At 46.8% G+C, this 21,628-nt stretch overlaps 2 protein-coding genes across 4 annotated transcripts in view; one reads left to right on the forward strand and one right to left on the reverse strand.

Annotated features, from left to right (window-relative positions):
- Positions 1–1,016, reverse strand: part of PTPN21 (protein tyrosine phosphatase non-receptor type 21) — a 77,097-nt gene extending 76,081 nt beyond the window's left edge. Inside the window, exon 1 of the mRNA XM_040333924.1 lies at positions 664–1,016. The gene's annotated coding sequence lies outside the window, so the exon portion shown is untranslated. The remainder of the gene's footprint in view (positions 1–663) is intronic.
- A 4,435-nt stretch (positions 1,017–5,451) lies between these two features.
- The window catches only part of ZC3H14 (zinc finger CCCH-type containing 14), a 41,776-nt gene continuing 25,599 nt past the window's right edge, over positions 5,452–21,628 (forward strand). For all 3 annotated transcript variants that reach the window (XM_040333791.1, XM_040333792.1, XM_040333793.1), the window contains exons 1-6: positions 5,452–5,583; positions 8,503–8,545; positions 10,135–10,249; positions 11,826–11,866; positions 13,728–13,893; positions 16,805–17,213. In XM_040333791.1, coding sequence (XP_040189725.1) covers positions 5,548–5,583; positions 8,503–8,545; positions 10,135–10,249; positions 11,826–11,866; positions 13,728–13,893; positions 16,805–17,213 — 810 coding nt within the window. In that variant the 5' untranslated portion in view covers positions 5,452–5,547. The remainder of the gene's footprint in view (positions 5,584–8,502; positions 8,546–10,134; positions 10,250–11,825; positions 11,867–13,727; positions 13,894–16,804; positions 17,214–21,628) is intronic.

Here is a 21,628-nt window from a genome sequence, read left to right on the forward strand (position 1 = left end):
GGAGGGGTGAGTTTACATTGTCGGCTATGGAGATGGTTCACATCTCCACGCCGAACGCTGTACGCCTGCAAACAAGTCCCGGACCTTTTTTTCAGGCGGCTTTTGGCCATAGCTGACAATGTTGTCACCCCTCCTGTGTATGTTACCGCGGCGTATTTTACGGGACAAAACGCCGCAATTTGTCGTGGCAAAATACGCTGCGGTAACATACGTCTAGGTGTGAATGCAGCCTAAAGCCAGGGCTATATTCTTTCCTAATGTTCTCCAATGTGCCACATTGTTTCTTAATGTTTGTAAACATTGCAAACTTGTTTATAAATAACAACATGAAAAATAAAAAATGAAACATTGGCAACATTGTGAGCTACTCAGGGACCTGAGTCCTATACCTGCAGGAACAGATGGTGACAAAGTGACAATAACAAAGGGCAGGTCCTGGAGGGGCAGAGCAGGCAGCTGTCACTGGCCTCTGCCCCCCTCTCCCTGACAGCCCAGAAGGGATACAATGACCTGCCAGGACCTGGAGCAGCCCTGATGGAAGCTTTATTTAGCCCAGGCAACCTTCAGCCTAACTTCCAATAAGCCAGATCCACACACAAGACTCCAGGATCCCCTCACCGGATACAAAGTAACAGCAGCAGCAACAAAGTATCAAAGTCTTACCTGTCGCACAGCTGAGCTGGGGGGCTCACTCAGGGGGTCTCTGCAGGAGGTGGGGAAGACTCCTCTGATCTCCTTGCCTGCCTGGCTGCTGATCCTCTATAAGCATTGCAAACTGCACTCCTCCATATCAAGCCAAAGTGTGCACTCCTCTGATTCCAGCTACAGGCTCCACTTCCTGCCTGGGGGAGCTGGCCAGGATCATTCCGCCATGGAGGAGGAGGGGGGGAGGTCACAGCTCACTCACAAAGCCCCCAGCATGGAATCCAGCAGCTTACTGATCCCTGTACAGTGAATGACAGCTGTGCTGGCCACAGGGAGCTGCACGGGGTGACAATAGAGCACTGAGGGGCAGGAAAGTAGTGCCTGGGCGGAGGGATCTGAGGACTCCCAGACTGGCTGCCCATGATGTCAGGGGGTTGGTATGCCAGGCACTGGGAATGTTAGTGATGGGACAGCTGCTCTCAGCTATGGGGCATTACAGAAATAGAGGCAATCAGGGATCTATAATACACAGCAGCATGGGCTGCACTCAGAGCTGGGGGGCTGCACTCAGAGCAGGGGGTGCACTCAGTACTGGGGGGGTGCACTCAGAGCAGGGGTGCACTCAGTACTGGGGGGCTGCACTCAGAGCTGGGGGTGCACTCAGAGCAGGGGGGCTGCATTCAGTGCTGGGGGGCTGCACTCAGTACTGGGGGTGCACTCAGAGCTGGGGGTGCACTCAGTACTGGGGGTGCACTCAGAGCTGGGGGCTGCACTCAGTACTGCGGGTGCACTCAGTACTGGGGGGCTGCACTCAGTACTGGGGGTGCACTCAGAGCTGGTGGGCTGCACTCAGAGCTGGGGGTGCACTGAGTACTGGGGGGTGCACTCAGTACTGGGGGGGTGCACTCAGTACTGGGGGTGCACTCAGAGCTGGGGGGCTGCACTCAGAGCTGGGGGGCTGCACTCAGTGCTGGGGGGCTGCACTCAGTGCTGGGGGGCTGCACTCAGAGCTGGGGGTGCACTCAGTACTGGGGGGGTGCACTCAGTACTGGGGGTGCACTCAGAGCTGGGGGTGCACTCAGAGCTGGGGGGCTGCACTCAGTACTGCGGGTGCACTCAGTACTGGGGGGCTGCACTCAGTACTGGGGGATCACTCAGAGCTGGTGGGCTGCACTCAGTACTGGGGGGGTGCACTCAGTACTGGGGGTGCACTCAGAGCTGAGGCTGCACTCAGTACTGTGGGGCTGCAGGTAAGAGAGCTGCCGCTCCAGGTGAGCTCACTAGGGTAATTGATGTCCACTCAGAAGCAGATGGGTGCTGGCAATGCACAGGATGTGCAAAAACAATAAGGATATGGACAGCCGCACTCCAGTAACTTGAAAAAAGACGTGCCCTTTATTGGGTACAGGAAAAAATGCACTACAGATATCAGCACACAGTGGGATAAACAGCTGACGCGTTTCGCATTGAGTGTCAATGCTTAATCATACTGGGGGTGCACTCAGAGCTGGTGGGCTGCACTCAGAGCTGGGGGTGCACTCAGTACTGGGGGGTGCACTCAGTACTGGGGGGGGTGCACTCAGTACTGGGGGTGCACTCAGAGCTGGTGGGGTGCACTCAGAGCTGGGGGGCTGCACTCAGTGCTGGGGGGCTGCACTCAGAGCTGGGGGTGCACTCAGTACTGGGGGGGTGCACTCAGAGCTGGGGGTGCACTCAGTACTGGGGGGGTGCACTCAGTACTGGGGGTGCACTCAGAGCTGGGGGTGCACTCAGAGCTGGGGGGCTGCACTCAGTACTGCGGGTGCACTCAGTACTGGGGGGCTGCACTCAGTACTGGGGGATCACTCAGAGCTGGTGGGCTGCACTCAGAGCTGGGGGTGCACTCAGTACTGGGGGGGTGCACTCAGTACTGGGGGTGCACTCAGAGCTGGTGGGGTGCACTCAGAGCTGAGACTGCACTCAGTACTGTGGGGCTGCACTCAGAGATGGGACTGGCACTTAAAGCTGGGGGGCTGCGCTCAGTACTGGGGGTGCACTGAGAGTTAGGGGTGCACTCAGGGCTGAGGGGCTGCTGCAGGTTGGGAAGGGTTGGAATCTGTTTGTAAAAAGTGAAAAAAACTAAGTTTTGGAGCAAAGCAGTCAGTGGTAACATTTTTACTTTGTTGAGATGCTAGGTGCTAGTCACATTTGTATTTTATTTTATTTTTTTAATATCATAATACATGTTTTTTTATCAAAAATATTTTTTTATTGTTATTAATATTTTTTTATATATTGCATTTTTTAATTTTTTCTTATTTACACTTTTATTATTTAATATTGGTAGTAGTAGTAGTAGCAGTAGTAGTAATGGTGGTGGTAGTAGTATTAGAATGACTATTTATTGTATTAGTATTATTATTGTTAGTCATATATTTTTCTAACATAATGAAGTTTCATTTTATTTTAAAATATTTTTTATTGTTATATTATTTCTATATTTTTTATTATTAGTATTATTTTAATTAAGTTCCTGACATTTTTGTAGAATAATTTAAGATTTCTTGATTAAAAAAATATATATATTTTGAATGAATTATATTATCATTATTAATATTAAACTACTATATTATGTTCATGCCATGTGTATGTATGGATATATATATGAAACTACTCTTTTACTTGTTTCATAACATTGTAATGAATAAATAATAATGTTTACAAACCATTTTACCTCCACAAGTCAATAGCCTCATTTAAAGTCCTACAATTCCTTTCTTGTATTGTTGTTTTTATATTTTTTGTTATTATATTACTACTACTTTTTATTGTATTATATTTTTTATTATATTAGCATTTTTTGTAATGTTATTGTTTCAAATCATCCTGCTATTAATGTTTATTGTATTATTATATTTGTTTCTATATATTATTACGACTATATTTTTTTAAATTGTATTATTATTTGTTTGAATATTATTTTTACTACTGTTTTTTTTATTATTATTTTTTATTATATTATTTGTTATTATAATTACAAATCCTTCTACTACTACTACCTTTTTATTGTATTGTTGTTTTTATATTTATTATTGTTTATATATTATTATTATTATTATTATTATTATTATTATTACATGATGGATTTTGATTTTTAGTCCACTGTCAGTCAATCAGCTTTTTTTTTTTTTTTTTTTCCAGTTCCCATGTTCACATAACTATTTTGGAGAGACTGCCCAGTAACAGATTTTTATCTAATTATTTGCACCGATTATGGGTGGGCACAGTGACAGCTGTGAAACAAATTTGTAAAAATACTTTTTATTATGTTCTTGTGTGTTATGATCTGGAATACAGTACATTTGTTATGCTGAACTATGCTATCATTTTAATATAAATTGAATAAATGATTGAAATAAGTGTTGTGTTTGTCACATTTATTAATCACCTTTAACCACTTCCATACCGGGCATTTTCACCCCCTTCCTGCCCAGACCAATTTTTAGTTTTCAGCTCTGTCGCACTTTGAATGACAATTGCGCGGTCGTGCGACGTGGCTCCCAAATAAAATTGACTCCCTTTTTTTCCCACAAATAGAGCTTTATTTTGGTGGTATTTGATCACCTCTGCTGGGTTTTTTTTTGCGCTATAAACAAATCAAGAGCGACAATTTAAAAAAATAATAAATATCATAATTTTTTTTTAAAAAAACTTTTTTTTCCCTCAGTTTAGACTGATACGTATTCTTCTACATATGTTTGGTAAAAAAAAAATCGCGCAAAAGTTCTAGTGTCTACAAAATAGGGAATAGAATTATGGCATTTTTTTTTTAACTGGCGGCGATCTGCGATTTTTTATTGTGACCGTGACATTGCGGCGGACATATCAGACACTTTTGACACATTTTTGGGACCATTCACATATACACAGCAATTAGTGCTATAAAACTGCACTGATTACTGCGTAAATGTGACATCGAAAATGTGATGATTAGCTCGCAATGTTGCGGGGCGGAGTCAAGGGCAGTGATTGACAGGCATGTTGGCCATGCGTTCTTATAGGGGGTGTAGCCAGATATGATGATTAGCTCACAATTTTGGGTAGCTGGTTGCAGGGTGGAGTCAAGGGCGGTGATTGACAGGCATGTTGGCCATGCGTTCTTATAGGGGGTGTAGCCAGATGAGATGATTAGCACGCGATGTTGGGTAGCTGGTTGTGGGGTGGAGTCAAGGGCGGTGATTGACAGATGGTTGGCCCTACGTCATACCTCCCAACATTTTGAGATGGAATGAGGGACACCTACTAGAAAATGTATGCAGGCATAGGACACGCCCACCTGCCACACCCCCTTAAAGGAGAATTAACCAAAAACAAAAAAAGGTTCATTAAATTCACAAGTGTTTTTTTTTTAAACCACCACTATTCCTTTATATTGGGTTTTAAAATGTACTAATGCAGCAATTTAGAAGTCAGATGAAAGGTTTAGCAATTTTTGGAAGAGAAAAAGTGTATTTTATATACAGTGATAGAGATCCGACCAACGTGTGGGACAAATGAGGGGGAAAGAGGAACAGAATTGGACTTTGCTCCAAATCCGGGACAGTTGGGAGCCATATATATACGTTCTTACGGAAGGCGTGGCCAAGGGGCGATGATTGGCACGCTTGTGGCGAGGGAGGGCGGGATCAGACGCGGTGATTGACAGGTAAAAAGGCGTGGCCAGAGGAGGCGAATGACACGCGATGCTATTGCGTGTTACGGCAGGAGGCGGGGTCAGATGCGCAGACCGAGGGATGGCTGTAGGCGGGGCTCGCCTACCTATGCAGTTCTTCCTCCACTCCGCCGGATGTCGCTGTCACGTGATCGCCGGACCGGAAGTTTAGGTTGCTCCGAACAGCTGGGGGCCTGGTGACCGGAGGAGCCATGGAGATCGGGACCGAGATCAGCCGAAAGATCCGGGTATGTGACTGAATGTACCCTATAGCCTGGTCTGTGAGAGGGGGGACCGCTCTGGTTATTGGTTTCACCTTGTAGTGACCCCCTTTTTTACACCCACTTCCTGTGTACATGGCACTCCCCTCATGGCTGCATTTCCTAATGGTGACCCCAATGGGCCATGTGTGGTTACTCCATTTGGAAGCCAGGTGACAACACAGGAATGAATTGGGGGACAGGGTGAGAGCGTTGTCACCCTATGATGGGAAATGCCTGGACAGGGACCTGAATGGCAGGACCACCAGGGAATATATATATATATATATATATATATATATATATATATATATATATATATATATATATATATATATATATATATATATATATATATGAAAGCTATAGGTTTATAATCCACTGAAACTCCAACCGTTTCCCTGCCAGAGCTGTTTTTCCACGTTATAGAAAAATTTTAGACCTGAAAATGACTGACCCGGGGACTTTCCTGATATTTGTTGTTTACAAGTTAAAATCTGTATATATTATATATATATATATATATATACACACACACACACACCCCCCTGACATTTCTGTAAATATTTTCTTGTATCTTTTCATGTGACAACACTGAAGAAATGACACTTTAAGGTAGATTCACGTACATCGCCCTAAACTTGCGGCGGCGTAGCTTAGCGTGTTTAGGCTACGCCGCCGTAAGTTAGCTAGGCAAGTGCATGATTCTCAATGTACTTGCCTGCTAAGTTACGGGCGGGCGTAAGGGCGCCGAATTCAAATGTGTGGAAGGGGGGCGTGTTTTATGTTAATAAGGCTTGACCTCATGTTTTTGACATTTTTTTTGTTACTGCGCCGGGCGCCTACATTTCCCAGTGTGCATTGCGGCTAAGTACGGCGCACGAGCCTATTGATTTCGACGTGGACGTAAACAACGTAAATCCCGATTCACGGAACGACTTACGCAAACGACGTAAAAAATTCGAATTTCGACGCGGGAACGGCGGCCGTACTTGACATTACTATTCCACTAGGGCTAAGCTCTAACTTTAGGCGGCCTATCTCTAACGTAAACGGCGTAAAAAAGTACTGCGTCGGGCGTACGTTCGTGACTCGGCGTATCTCCTCATTTACATATTCTACGCCGACCGCAATGGAAGTGCCACCTAGCGGCCATCCAAAATATTGCATCCAAAATATTGCAATCTAAGATAGGACGGCGCAAGCCGTCGTATCTTAGATATGTTTAAGCGTATCTCTGTTTGAGAATACACCTAAACATAGGTCGGCGTAGATTCTGAGTTACGACGGCTTATCTACTGATAAGCCGGCCTAACTCTTACTGAATCTACCTATTTGTGTCTACAATGTTGTGTAGTGAGTGTACAGCTTGTATAACAGTGTAAATTTCCCGTCCCCTCAAAATAACTCAACACACAGCCATTAATGTCTAAAGCGCTGGCAAAAAAAAGTGAGGACACCCCTAAGTGAAAATGTCCAAATTGGGCCCCAAAGTGTTAATATTTTGTGTGGCCACCATTATTTTCCAGCACTGCCTTAACCCTCTTGGGCATGGAGGTCACCAGAGCTTCACAGGTTGTCACTGTTGTCCTCTTCCCCTCCTCCATGATGACATCACAGAGCTGGTGGATGTTGGAGACCTTGCGCTTCTCCACCTTCCGTTTGAGGATCCCCCACAGATGATCAATAGGGTTTAGGTCTGGAGACATGCTTGGCCAGTCCATCACCTTTACCCTCAGCTTCTTTAGCAAGGCAGTGGTGGTCTTGGAGGTGTGTTTGGGGTCGTTATCATGTTGGAATACTACCCTGCGGTCCAGTCTCTGAAGGGAGGGATCATGCTCTGCTTCAGTATGTCACAGTACATGTTGGCATTCATGGTTCCCTCAATGATCTGTAGCTCCCCAGTGCCGGCAGCACTCATGCAGCCCCAGACCATGACACCCCCCCCACCATGCCTGACTGTAGAGAAGACACACTTGTCTTTGTCCTCCTCACCTGGCCCCTCCCCCACACACGCCTGACACCATCTGACACCAAATACCTTTATCTTGGTTTCATCAGACCACAGGACATGGTTCCAGCAATCCATGTCCTTAGTCTGCTTGTGGGCTTTCTTCTGCATCATCTTTAGAAGAGGCTTCCTTTCTGGGACGACAGCCATGCAGACCAATTTGATGCAGTGTGCGGCGTATGGTCTGATCACTGACAGGCTGACCCCTCCCTCACCCCTTCACCCTCTGCAGCAATGCTGGAAGCACTCATACGTCTATTTCCCAAAGACAACCTCTGGATATGATGCTGAGCACGTGACCTCAACTTCTCTGGTGGACCACGGCGAGGCAGGGGGAGGGGAACCCGTCCTGTTATACCGCTGGTTGGTCTTGGCCACCGTGTTGCAGCTCAGTGTCAGGGTCTTGGCGATCTTCTTATATCCTCGGCCATCTTTATGTAGAGACACAATTCTTTATATCAGATCCTCAGAGAGTTCTTTGCCATGAGGAGCCATGTTGTCCTTCCAGTGACCAGTATGAGAGAGTGAGAGCGATGACACCAAATTTATCACACCTGCTCCCCATTCACACCTGAGACCTTGTAACACTAACGAGTCACATGACGCCGGGGAGGGAAAATGGCTAATTGGTCCCAATTTGGACATTTTCACTTGGGGGTGTACTCACTTTTGTTGCCAGTGGTTTAGACAATAATGGCTGTGTGTTGAGTTATTGTGAGGAGACGGCAAATCTACACTGTTATACAAGCTGTACACTCACTACACAACATTGTAGCAAAGTGTCATTTCTTCAGTGTTGTCACATGAAAAGATAGAAGAAAAGATTTACAAGATTGTGGATACGTTGTACATTTTCCTGTGCTCTATAACTTCTCACCATTCTCTCTTCCTCACAGACGGCGATAAAGGGGAAGCTGCAGGAGCTGGGAGCGTATGTTGGTGAGTCCTTCCTATCCAGTCTCCTCTCAGAGGAGCTTACACTCTATTCTCATCACACACACACAAGCTGCTCAGAATAATGATTGGGAAATAACAGTTGGCATGTGCCAGAGCCACCTACCACGGGTCAGGGTACGGACAGAAATAGGGGTGTACCTAGAGCATTTGGCACCTGGGGCGGATCCTATATCTGGCACACCCCCCCCAGCTTTAAAATGTAAAAACACCCCACTGTGCCCCCTGCATACCTCTGCATCCCCCCAATATATTTGTGTTACTACGTTGTACCCCCTTCACCACAATTGGACCCCTGCACACTACACAGCCCCCCTGCGCATTACACAGCTCCCCTGCATCTCTGGACCCCTGCACATTACACAGCCCCTCCCCTGCACATTACACAGCCCCTCCCCTGCACATTACACAGCACTCCGGACCCCTGCACATTACACAGCCCCCCCCTGCACATTACACAGCCCCCCCTGCACATTACACAGCACTCTGGACCCCTGCACATTACACAGCCCCCCCCCCTGCACATTACACCGTTCCCCTGGACCCCTGCACATTACACAGCCCCCCTGCACCTCTGGACCCCTGCACGTTACACAGCCCCCTGCACCTCTGGACCCCTGCATGTTACACAGCCCCCTGCACCTCTGGACCCCTGCACATTACACAGCCCCCCTGCACCTCTGGACCCCTGCATGTTACACAGCCCCCCTGCACCTCTGGACCCCTGCACGTTACACAGCACCTCTGCACGTTACACAGCCCCCCTGCACCTCTGGACCCCTGCACGTTACACAGCCCCCCTGCACCTCTGGACCCCTGCACATTACACAGCGCCTTGCACCTCTGAAACCCTTTACATTACATAGCGCACCCCCCCACAGCTTTGGACCCCCTGCATGTTGCATAACTCTGCCCTTTTATATTCACAAGATAATGATTGGTTGCTAGGACCACCTAGCAACCAATCGCCTGCTACTCCTCCAGCATTTCCTGTCCTTTGCACCGCTGTCTCCTCCTCTCCTGCTGTACAAAAGAGCTAGAGACGGTGTTTTTCTTTCTCCTGCTCCGACAGCCAGTTCATTGTGTCACCGGGTAGCGGTACAGTCCACACCCGGCCCGGGGACCCCCATACCCTGTTGGGCTCTCCCTGCGTTGTCAGCATGTCACATCGCCGCTGCGCTACCAAGCCTGCCCTGTTGTGACTGTTGCATACTTTGCCGCCTGACAGCCTCTTCACCCCCCCCCCCCCGTGCGTGGCACTTGGGGCAGACTGTACCCCAGTTAGTACGACACTGGATAGCAAGCAAGCGGTGTACTGTACATGGCTTTCTGAACACATCCCAGCACCCTATCCCAGACGAGATGTGAAAGCCTAAGCGCAGATCTTTCTTTTGCTTGCTGTTCTGTTAATCTACCAGTCATTGTACTGTCATGTTTTTGGATTGTGGGAGGAGCCCACCCAGGGTGAACGTACATATTCTAGGTGGTGTCACCAATGGAACTCGCACATAGTACCCCAGTGCTGCAAATCAACAGTTCTAACCCTTTATATATGTATTTGTTCCTTCCACCAGATGAGGAGCTCCCGGATTACATCATGGTGATGGTAGCAAATAAGAAGAGTCAGGAGCAGATGACTGATGACCTCTCGCTCTTCCTCGGGAATAACACCATACGCTTCACCACATGGTAACACCGTCTATATGCGTCTTCTTACTTCATGCTGTAGTAGTAGGTCTTGGTGGCCATAGATGGTTTTTGTGGGCTCTCAATACTTATGGATGTTTTCGGTGGCTATAGTGGGAAGTCTTGGTGGTCATCGCGGGGTCTATAACTTATAGTTGTTGATGTCTTAGTGGTTATTACACTAGGTAACTATGGCAGGGAGACTATAGATGTCATGGTGTTAATAGATCTCTTGATGACATTGTTGGGGGCTTGGTGGTTATAGATGGATATATTAACCCAGGGCTCGAAAAAATATGGGCGCCCGGTTGCAATTGCGACAAGAAATTGTGACCTGGCGCTCACCAGTAATTGAGGCCGCGGCCTTCACAGAAGGAAGCTTAGGCCGCAACGCCGCGGCCTCATCTACCGGCCGGCGCAGGCCCGCCGCGATCGCGAGGTGGGAGCGCACGGAGACACAGGATTCTGAGGCTGCGGCTTTGCGCCTGCCTGCAGGCCTTCTGTGATCTGGAGCCATCTTGTGGTGGCTGTTTGGCATTACATTAGTTCTAGCAGTTCTAATGTGTTTTTTTTCACTGCCATCTCCTTCCCTCTAATTAGAGCCCCCAAACATTATATATATATTTTTTTATTCTAACACCCTAGAGAATAAAATGGCGGTCATTGCAATACTTTCTGTCACACCGTATTTGCACAGCGGCCTTACAAGCGCACTTTTTTGGGGGGGAAAAATACTTTTTTTATTTAAAAAATAAGACAACAGTAAAGTTAGCCCAATTTTTTTATTTTATATTGTGAAAGATAATGTTATGCAGAGTAAATTGATACCCAACATGTCACGCTTCAAAATTGCGTCCGCTCGTGGAATGGTGACAAACTTTTACCCTTTAAAATCTCCATAGGCGACATTTAAAAAATTCTACAGGTTGCATGTTTTGAGTTAGGGCCCTTTCACACGGAGCGGATCAGCAAGTTTGCACCTGCGCAGTCCTTGAAGGAACTTTCCCGTTAGCCGGAACCATCTCGGTACCTCAGATTGCGCCTGCGCTGGAACTTCCACGATAGCTGGAAGTTCCTAATGAAGTTCCTAATGAAGTTCCTAATGAAGTTCCTAATGAAGTTCCTAATGAAGTTCCTAATGAAGTTCCTAATGAAGTTCCTAATGAAGTTCCTAATGAAGTTCCTAATGAAGTTCCTAATGAAGTTCCTAATGAGTTTAAAAAAACAAAAATAAGTACAAAAAAAGAAAATAATTGCTACTGTAAGGGGTTCATTTTTTTGTTCATTGAAAGTAATATTTACAGTAGCGATTTGCTTTTTTGTACTATGAAGGGCTAATTTTAATTTTCCCCTCTAGCGTTTTGGGGCGTCGCGCTTCAGGCGACAAAACGCTCAGGTGTGAATGCAGCCTAAGATGGCAGCATTCTTGGCTGTAAAGGATAGGAAGATTTGGTTTCCGCTTTAAGCAAAGACACTATGGGAGACTCTTGTTTTGTTTTTAGGTGCCTGGTGTAATTTTAAAATAAATGACTTCACCCCTACTCTAACTTCTGCTACTCTTCTTCTCATTTGTCCTCAGGTTGCAGGGTGTGCTGGATAAGCTACGTGCCGTCACTCCAGGTCAGTACTACTGAACAGTGTTTGCATTCCAAACTGATACATGACTTCCTCATCCTACACTCGGTAACAACGGTCTGGCTTTTAGCCCTGTTCCTGGGATGAAGTCGTAATAGTTGCGATAACAAGGCAGTGAATAGTAACTTGGTGGTGTCATTGGTTAAGGAAGAGTGAACTTTGTAAATGTTATGGAGGGGAAGATTTGCACAGTGATTGGATGTGGGGCCTGCAGGAGAAGATTACACTGACCTAGAGCTGCACGATTAATCGCGATCTCGATTCTCCCCGCGGGATGACCCGCGATTCTTCTGTTTCACAGCCGGTTACACGTAACCAGCATGGAACGCAAATGGCGCTGATATTGGAACCGACGTCAGCAGCCTGCACCGCTGGATGGATGCCTGGGCTTCTCTTGCAGATCTGTACAACTGTAGTGTGTATCCATGCGCCACCCAGTGGTTGCCGGCGGTACTGCTTCTGATGTATAAAAAACAGACCAGTGATATGTCTATAATGTTAAAGACCATATAACTCCTATGAAAAAAGCAGAATCAAAGTTTGATTCTGCTTTTTTTCATAGGAGTTATATGGTCTTTAATATTATAGACATATCGCTGGTCTGTTTTTTATATATTCATATTTTCAGATAAATCACACGTTTATTTATTTGGGGGGGGGGGTTCTGGCATTCAGTTTTTGAGAATCGTGATCTTTAGTCTTAGCAAAAGAATCGTGATTCTCATTTTGACCGGAATCGTGCAGCTCTACACTGACCCTGGTCTGAGGAAACGGGAAGGATAGTTGTATTGCATATTTTTGGCTGGGTTGGTATAGGGTTAATCAGTTTTGGAAAAATGTAATTTTGGGAAGTGGAGTGACTTCCATTCTATATGTCAGTAAATTAGTAATGCGCAAGTAAACTCATGTTCTTATGGACATTACACAGAGCTTGCAGCATGCTGTAATTCTGGCCTTGTAATCTAAGGCAGGCTATACATTATGCATTTTTTTTTTCCCCCTTCAACCACAGGTTGAAGGAAAGAAAATTGCTTGGTTCTCCCATCAATATCTTCAGAATACCACAGTGCAGAGGGAGTCCCCACAGACAGAATACAATGATCAGTGCTGATGGTGGCAGTGACTGTATGGAAAGAAAACGGGCTGGTTGTAATGAAGTCAATCGATCAAATTCAGTACAACAAGCCTGCCCATAGATTGAAATTGTACTGGTTCCTGCTAAACCGGACAAATTTTGATCCGTCTATGAATGGCTTAAAGTGGAGGTCCACCCAAATTTTTTTTTTTTTTTTTTTTTTTTTTTAAAGCCAGCAGCTACAAATACAGCAGCTGCTGACTTTTAAAAAATGGACACTTACCTGTCCAGCACGCCCGCGATGTCGGCAGATAAGGCTGAGCAACCGCTCGGTCCTCAGATGCTCCCGCCGCCATGCTCGGTGAGGGGATCAGGAAGTGAAGCCTTGCGGCTTCACTGCCCGGTTCCCTACTGCACATGCGCGAGTGGCGCGGTGCGCTGTCACTGGTCCCCGCTCTCTCCTGGGAACAGTGTGTTTCCCAGGAGACAGCGGGGGGGGGGGGGGTCAGTGGCGAGTCTCCCATGGAAGTCTATGCCCGGAAGTGGGTGCAAATACCTGGTACAGGTATTAGACAGGTATCGGCACCCCCCTCCCCCCTGAAAGGTGCCAAATGTGTCACCGGAGGGGTGGAGGGTTCTGGAAAGCGGGAGTTAAATTTTTGGGTGGAACTCCGCTTTAAGTGACTCGCTTGCATGCCTTTTACTTGGTTCACTCTGCAACTGCTGGAACACACCATAATGATATTAAGGCAATTCCCTCATCTCTTCCAGGATCCAACAGCCTGAAAGCCTCAGAGGCCATCATCTTCAATAGTAGCATGCCACCCCTGAAGAGCCAGGGCAGAGAGGATTCTGGGAGAGAGCCTCAGCCACAGCGGCAAGAGATGTTCCACAGCGTGGTGCCCAGCAGCTCTCAAGTACAGCGCGGCTCTGACAGGTGATGTGTGAATTCTGTACTACATTTGTTTCGCTTCAAAACTGCCAGTGAAACACCTATGCGTTAATGGAGCGTATTTGCTGCGCGGTTTTTAAAGGACTCTAAAACTGCACCAAAAACTATTAGCAGGGTATTTGAGGTGGTTCCCATTCATTTCGATGGAGAGGAGCATTTTTGGGGCTTTTTTTAATCCTCAAACATAAATGCTGCATGCTATTTCAAGCAGCAGGACGTCCACCCCCTGCCGCCTTTCACGGCTTGCTCGGGGCTCTCCCATTCCTCCAGAAGAGGACCTGTCATAAGCCTATTGCCATCACAAAAGATGTTTACATTTCCTGTGAAAGTGATTTTAATTTTAAATTGTGTGTTTTTTTTTTTTTTTAACCAATTGAGCCCCAGACCATTTGGCTGGCCAAAGACCAGAGGACTTTTTGCGATTCGGCGCTGCGTCGCTTTAACTGACAATTGCGCAGTCGTGCGACGTAGCTCCCGAACAAAATTACGTCCTTTTTTTCCCCACAAATAGAGATTTCTTTTGCTGATATTTGAACCCCTCTGCAGTCTTATTTTTTTGCGCTATAAACAAGTACTGCGAACGTTTTGGGGGGGAAAAAAAGTGTTTTTTTTTTTATTTTATTTTATTTTTTGCTATAATAAATATCCCCCCCCCCCCCCAAAGTATATAAAAAAATGTTTTCCTCAGTTTAGGCCGATATGTATTCTACATATTTTTGGTAAAAAATAAATAAATACAGCAACTAGTTAAGGACCGGGGGCCTATTTTCAGACTTTTCTTACTAGAAAATTACTTGGAACCCCCAAACTTATATATATATATATATTTTTTTTATACTCCTAGGGAATAAATTGCATAGTAAATTGATACCCAACATGCCATGCTTCAAAATTGCGCCCGCTTGTGGAATGGTGACAAACTTTGACTTTTAAAAATCTCCATAGGAGACGTTTAAAAATGTCCTATACAGGTTACCAGTTTTCAGTTGGAGAAGATCTAGTGCTGAAATGATTGCTTTTGCTCTAATGATCGCAGCGACGGCGATTGCTTCTGCGCACAAGCTCGGCAGGACAGGCAGATTTTTTTTATTAAAGGGTTGTAAAGGTAATTTTTTTTTTTTCTTTTCTTTTCTTTCAAACTATATAGCTTCCTTTTACCTCAGTGCAGTCCTCCTTTGCTTACCTCATCCTTCCATTTTGCTTTTAAATGTCCTTATTTCTTCTGAGAAATCCTCACTTCCTGTTCTTCTGTCTGTAACTCCACACAGTAATGCGAGGCTTTCTCCCTGGTGTGGAGTGTCGTGCTCACCCCCTCCCTTGGACTACAGGAGAGTCAGGACGCTCTCTACCTTGCAGATAGAGAAAGGAGCTGTGTGTTAGTGGGCGTCCTGACTCTCCGTACTCCAAGGGAGGGGGCGAGCACGACACTCCACACCAGGGAGAAAGCCTCGCAGTACTGTGTGGAGTTACAGACAGAAGAACAGGAAGTGAGGATTTCTCAGAAGAAATAAGGACATTTAAAAGCAAAATGGAAGGATGAGGTAAGTAAAGGAGGACTGCAAGGTAAAGGAAGCTATTTAGGGAATTTTTTTTTTTTTTTTACCTTTACCCCCTTTAACTTTACTTTTACACTCCTTTTTAAAAAGCTTTTATGTAAACATCCCTTGTAATAGAAAAAAAGCATGACAGGTTGTAACAGAACGTCCCACACTTCGCTTGAGTGCTTCCATCATATACCGCTTTCTATCAGTCTGGATATAGATATCATCACATATTCCAGCTGCTCACAAGCACACAACGAGACGAGACTTGTTTGTCTGCTGAACACGGAGTGTTTAATAGAACCAACAATACAACCTTATATACAGTTTAAGAGGAGGTAACCAGAACATAAATTAACATGAGCTAATTAACTAATCATTACCCAGACTAGGCGACTCGTAGATATGTCCTCTCAGGGTAGACGTCCCGTCTCCTCGCTCACCTGCTATACAATACACATTATCATAAGTGTAAACACAGGACATCTTCACACAATAGCAAGGTCAATTTGCACAGAGGACAGACAGATGGCTGGAGGGGATGACATTAGCATCTCCTTACACTGTATGTCCCAACAGTATGAATCGGTCACTCTAATGGCATATACAGGGTCCCAGGCATACAGCTCACAAAGAGCACAGTTCCCCCAAATGCCAGTGCCCATGATCGCAAGACAAGAGGCGAGCATTCATTCCCCTCCAAAAGCCTCTGTCCCGGGTGAGTCTGTCACACAGGTCCTCTTAAAAATGTGAGATTTGGGGTCAAAAGACCTCAGATCTCACATTTACACAAAAATGCAATAAAAAAATGTTTTTTTGTTTTAAAAAAAAAATTAAAAAAATCCCCTTTTTAAGACCATTGGGCTAAAGTGAAGTTTGACGTTGCATCCATTGTTATGGACCCCAGTGGGCGCCATCTTTCCCTCACTCAGCATCCAGCCTCAGAGGGGAGAGGACCCCGGTAAGCAGCGAAGACGACCGGAGGGGGGTGGGCCCTCTCCCATCCCGGATAAAAGTGAGCTTGCGGCAAATCCGCTGCAGAGACCAGTTTTATCTGAAGGCGGACCACCCGCTGTTGAAGAGGATACCAGGGTTATGGCACCTTTCTCTCTCCCCCCCCCCCCCCCCCCCCCCCCCCGCTGGCAGTGTCCTCTGAAAAGCATTGGTACGCAGCCCTGATTATGATCTACCTGTTGGCTTCCCACAATAGACGGGTTGCCGGCCCAGGATTTAGATACACTTCATTATTTAAGCGGTTATTGTTTTTTTGGCAATACAGATCTGCCATGGTTAACATCTGTTAGTGTCTGTCGGCGAAATTCTAATGAATTGCTGTGTGAATGTTTGATTTGTAGAGCGTCTACTGATGCCGCCATAGCCGCTCGCCTGACATCCGCAGTGAAACCCCTCCAGGACTTGTCCCCCTCGGAGGACATCATTGACATTAAACTGGACATGGACGACGCCTTCAATGAGGACTTGAGCTTCAGCTCAGAAAGTTCCATACATCCCAGGAAGAAGCCGATCTCTCTCATCAGAACGCAGAGACCTACAGCTCAGGTATACAGGCCTCCAGGAAGCGCACAACGCCTGGAGGAACGCAGCGCCATACACAGACCAACCCAGGGCGAGCCCATTCCGGTCAGACAGTCAAGCTTCCATAGCAACAGAACAGTTGACACCCAACCGTATGAACTGCAAGAGGTCTTCCAAGCAGAGGAGACCTTCAGACCTGCAATAGCCATAGACAGAGCTTTACCACAGGTAAGGTTCTAGGTAAGGGTCTATGCTTTACCACAGGTAAGGGTCTATGCTTTACCACAGGTAAGGGTCTATGCTTTACCACAGGTAAGGGTCTATGCTTTACCACAGGTAAGGGTCTATGCTTTACCACAGGTAAGGGTCTATGCTTTACCACAGGTAAGGGTCTATGCTTTACCACAGGTAAGGTTCTATGCTTTACCACAGGTAAGGGTCTATGCTTTACCACAGGTAAGGTTCTATGTCCAACTCTAATATTGGTGGCTGGACACTCCTGGAAGGTGAGAGTGAAACAGTGGTAGGAGCAGTGATCCAGCAGCTAGATCAAGGATCCTCAAACTACGGCCCTCCAGCTGTTGTAGAACTACACATCTCTTGAGGCATTGTAACACACTGACATTCACAGACATGACTAGGCATGATGGGAATTGTAGTTCCTGAACAACTGAAGGGCCGTAGTTTGAAGACCCATGATCTAGAGTGTTCAACCACTTGACTTCCCAGAAGGTTTTACCCTCTTCAGGTTCCATTCACAGCTCAACGTTTTGTAGCCTGAAGCTCCAAAATGCTGGAGGACAAAAAAAAAATCATTCTCTAATGAAGTTGGTTCACATCTCCACTCCAAGTCACCTATAGCCCAAAAAATATATATTTTGGCAGCTCAAGTGGTGCAGATATTTGTGCATTTTTTTTTTTGGCATGTTTTTATTCCCCTAGAAATTCATTGAAACGCTTATATTTTGCATATTTCTTTATCGTACATCACGGGACACAGAGCGGCATATTCATTACTATATGGGTTATATGGAGTACCTTCAGGTGATGGACACTGGCAATCTCAAACAGGAAATGCCCCTCCCTATATAACCCCCTCCCATAGGAGGAGTACCTCAGTTTTTACGCCAGTGTCTTAGGTGTTGGTCATGGTTTAGCTTGCCTCCGCATCCTTGGGATTAGGTGAGCTAACCGGTTCTGTCCAAAGGCCTCAGCGCTAAAGTGGTCAGTAACCGGACCCCAAACCCTTGGGGTATAGCCCATAATGCTTTTCTTTTTAGAGAGCTGGACCCTGGGCCCAGAACTTAGAAACCTTTTGGGGGCCTAATGTTTCTGTTGCCAGGGTGCTATATGGGCCCAGGACAGTGGATCCTTCATAGGAACCCAGGGCCTGAAGGTCTAGACAGCCCCACGGAGATGGGGGAAGATTGGGCCTCTTGCTTGGCAAAGTCCTGCGGCATGGAGCAGGTAAGTGAGGGGAAACTTGCGGAACTTGGTTCTTAGCAGGTTTTTTCTGGGGGGTCACAGGGGACATGCCTAAAGTTATGCGCTGCATCTGGCAAAGTAAGTCGCATATCTTAATGATAGGATGGCTCTATGTGTTATTCCCCATAAGAGGTGACCTCCCTGGTAGTATTGAAAAGCATTGAGTGAGGCTGTGTGTGTGTGTGTGTGTGTGTGTGTTCAGAGAGCTGTGCTTACCTGCAAGCCTCCAGGCGATGCTGTATCGGTTCTTCCTCTTTAGCCTGGATGACAGGCAAACGCTGGCCTCCTCGTGGGCTCCCTTCCCCCCCCGTCGGCGGGCGCGCGCGTCCCCGTGTTATAGGCGCAATTTCGCGCCGTTAGCTGAGGGGGGAAGGGCGGTTCAGTTGGTTTAAGGAAGGGGCGGCCCTTCCTTTTCGTTCCATCAGCTCAGTCTATGCTGGAACTGAGGAGGAAGAGACCAGAGCGGCAGCACGGGGCGCCGAGGACACACAGTGGCCAGAAAAGATATTACAGTCTTCATAAGACTGTCTTCAAGCCTAGAAATAGGCTGTTCTTTTCTATCTCAGTAGTTTTTTCTTGGCAATACTACTAAGGGGGACAGAATGCTTTTTCTTTCTTGGATTTAAAAAAAAAAAAAAAAAAAAAAAGTAAAAGATCCATCAAGGGGAGAGAAGGCATTTTTTATCCCCCAAACAGGTGTTTGGGCAATTAACTATTTATAGTTCCAAATACCGATAAGTTAGCAGGCGTACCTCGGTATTGTACCATGGCATCCGGGTCAGAGGGTACAAGAGGTGGGGATTCCCCCAGAGAGTCTGAGGTCTCGGACAAAGTTATGCCGCTGCTTTCCCGAGAGGGAGCCTTGGGGCCATCGGGATCTGGGGCTGGAGCTGACTCGGGTCAGTCCAACCCTAAGATGGTCACGGACGAGGTATTATTCACCTCTTTAAAGGAGATGGAAAAAAGAATGGAAAAAATGATAGCCATGGCTATGCGGGGCAGAAAACGGAATAGATCTCTGTCGCCCGAGCGTGGACCCTCAGAAGAGGAGGTCCTTTCCTCAGTGGAATTGGACGACCTCTTGGACAAGGACCAAGTAGGTTCGGGGATCGAGGATCCGGATACAGGGGAGTCTGGAGCAGTCTCCCAAGGGGAGAGCTGGTGGGTTCAAGCCTTAACGGACTTGGTCCATAGTGCATTCAACTTGCCAGTACCAGATCTCCAAGTATCGACGGTTTCAGCTTTGGGCTCACTAAAGGCGCCTCAAAACAACGCAGTGTTTCCGATCCATCCTCTGCTAGAGGAAGTTTTGTTCCAAGATTGGAGCAAGCCAGATAAGATCTTTTTACCACCTTAAAGATTCTCTGCCCTATATCCTATGGAAGATAAATTTTCCAAGAGATGGGCTACCCCTGCGGTGGACGCAGCCATCTCATGTGTTAACAAATCGTTAACATGCCCTGTAGAAAACATACAGGTGTTCAAGGATCCAGTTGATAAACGCTTGGAAGCACTACTTAAAAACTCCTTCACTACTGCAGGGGCAGTAGTGCAGCCAGCTGTGGCTGCGATTGGGGTTGCTCAAGCATTATCGGATCAAACTAAGCAGATGCTTAAACTTATTCCTGCCCAGCAGGCAGAAGAATTTTCGGATGTCCCTAGGGCCATACGCTTTACGGTAGACGCGATTAAGGATTCTATCCAGCAAGCGTCACGTTTATCGTTATCCCTTATCCATATGAGAAGACTCTTATGGTTAAAGAGCTGGGAGGCCGAGCCCCCATGCAAGAAGCTCCTGGTAGGGTTCCCCTTCCATGGAGGACGACTCTTCGGAGAAGACCTGGATAAATACATTCAGACCATTTCAAGCGGCAAAAGCACTCTTTTGCCAACTAAGAAGAAGTTTCAGGGGCCTGCGTTTAAACGACAGTACTCCCCTGGGCAGGGGCCCTCTAATGCCAAACAGTATCGACGGCCTCCTGCGAAAGCAAACTTCAGCTTCAACAGCAAATCGCAGGGACAGGCTGCTAGAGGCAGGAAGCAGTGGTTTCGCAAACCAGCAAAACCAGCCCCCAAGCCGACCTTATGAAGGGGCGCCCCCACCCACGAAGGTGGGGGGAAGGCTGCGACTCTTTTCAGAGGTTTGGGAAGCCAGCATTCCTGACAAGTGGGTACGGTCTTCCGTGGCCACGGGCTACAAATTAGACTTCCTAAGGTTTCCTCCTCCTCATTTCCAGGAGTCAAGGATTCCAAACGATCCGGAGAAGGGAGCCGCATTAATGACGGCATTAAATCATCTACTCTCCCAGGAAGTAATAGTAGAGGTACCAGTCCTGGAACAGGGGCTGGGTTTCTACTCCAACCTATTCATCATCCCAAAGTCCAATGGAGATGTCAGGCCAATTTTGGACCTAAAGATGGTAAATGCATACTTAAAAGTCCGCTCATTTCGGATGGAATCCGTGCGGTCAGCAGCTGCCACACTCCAAAAGGACGACTTCATGGCGTCCATAGACATAAAGGATGCCTACCTTCATGTTCCAATTTATCAGCCACATCAAAGATATCTACGCTTTATGGTGGCTTCGCGTCATTTCCAATTCGTGGCGCTTCCCTTCGGGTTGGCTACGGCCCCCCGGGTGTTCACGAAGGTCCTAGCTCCAATCCTAGCCAAACTAAGGATCCAAGGGGTCACGATCCTAGCATACCTGGACGACCTCCTAGTCATAGATCACTCGTCTCCTGGCTTGGAACGAGCAGTGGCCCTCACGGTCCAATACCTCGAGAGGTTCGGCTGGGTCCTAAATCGAGAAAAGTCAGCTTTCCTGCCCACAAGGCAGTTGGAATATCTCGGCATGAGGTTAGACACAGAACAACAAAGGGTGTTTCTACCTCTGATGGTCAAAGCCATCAAGGAATTAATCCTACTGGTTCTAAGCAAGAAAGAACCGACTATTCGCCTATGTATGAGGTTACTAGGCAAGATGGTGGCCACATTCGAGGCGGTACCGTACGCCCAGAGCCACACTCGCATCCTGCAGGCAGCCATCCTGTCAGCATGGAGCAGGAGGCCACAGGCCTTGGATATCCCTTTGCCGCTCTCATCAAGAGTCCGACAAAGTCTGTGTTGGTGGTTAGACCCTCAGAATCTACTTAAG

The sequence above is a fragment of the Rana temporaria genome, chromosome 13, assembly GCF_905171775.1.
Source record: "Rana temporaria chromosome 13, aRanTem1.1, whole genome shotgun sequence".
In the NCBI taxonomy this organism is placed as follows: Eukaryota; Metazoa; Chordata; class Amphibia; order Anura; family Ranidae; genus Rana; species Rana temporaria.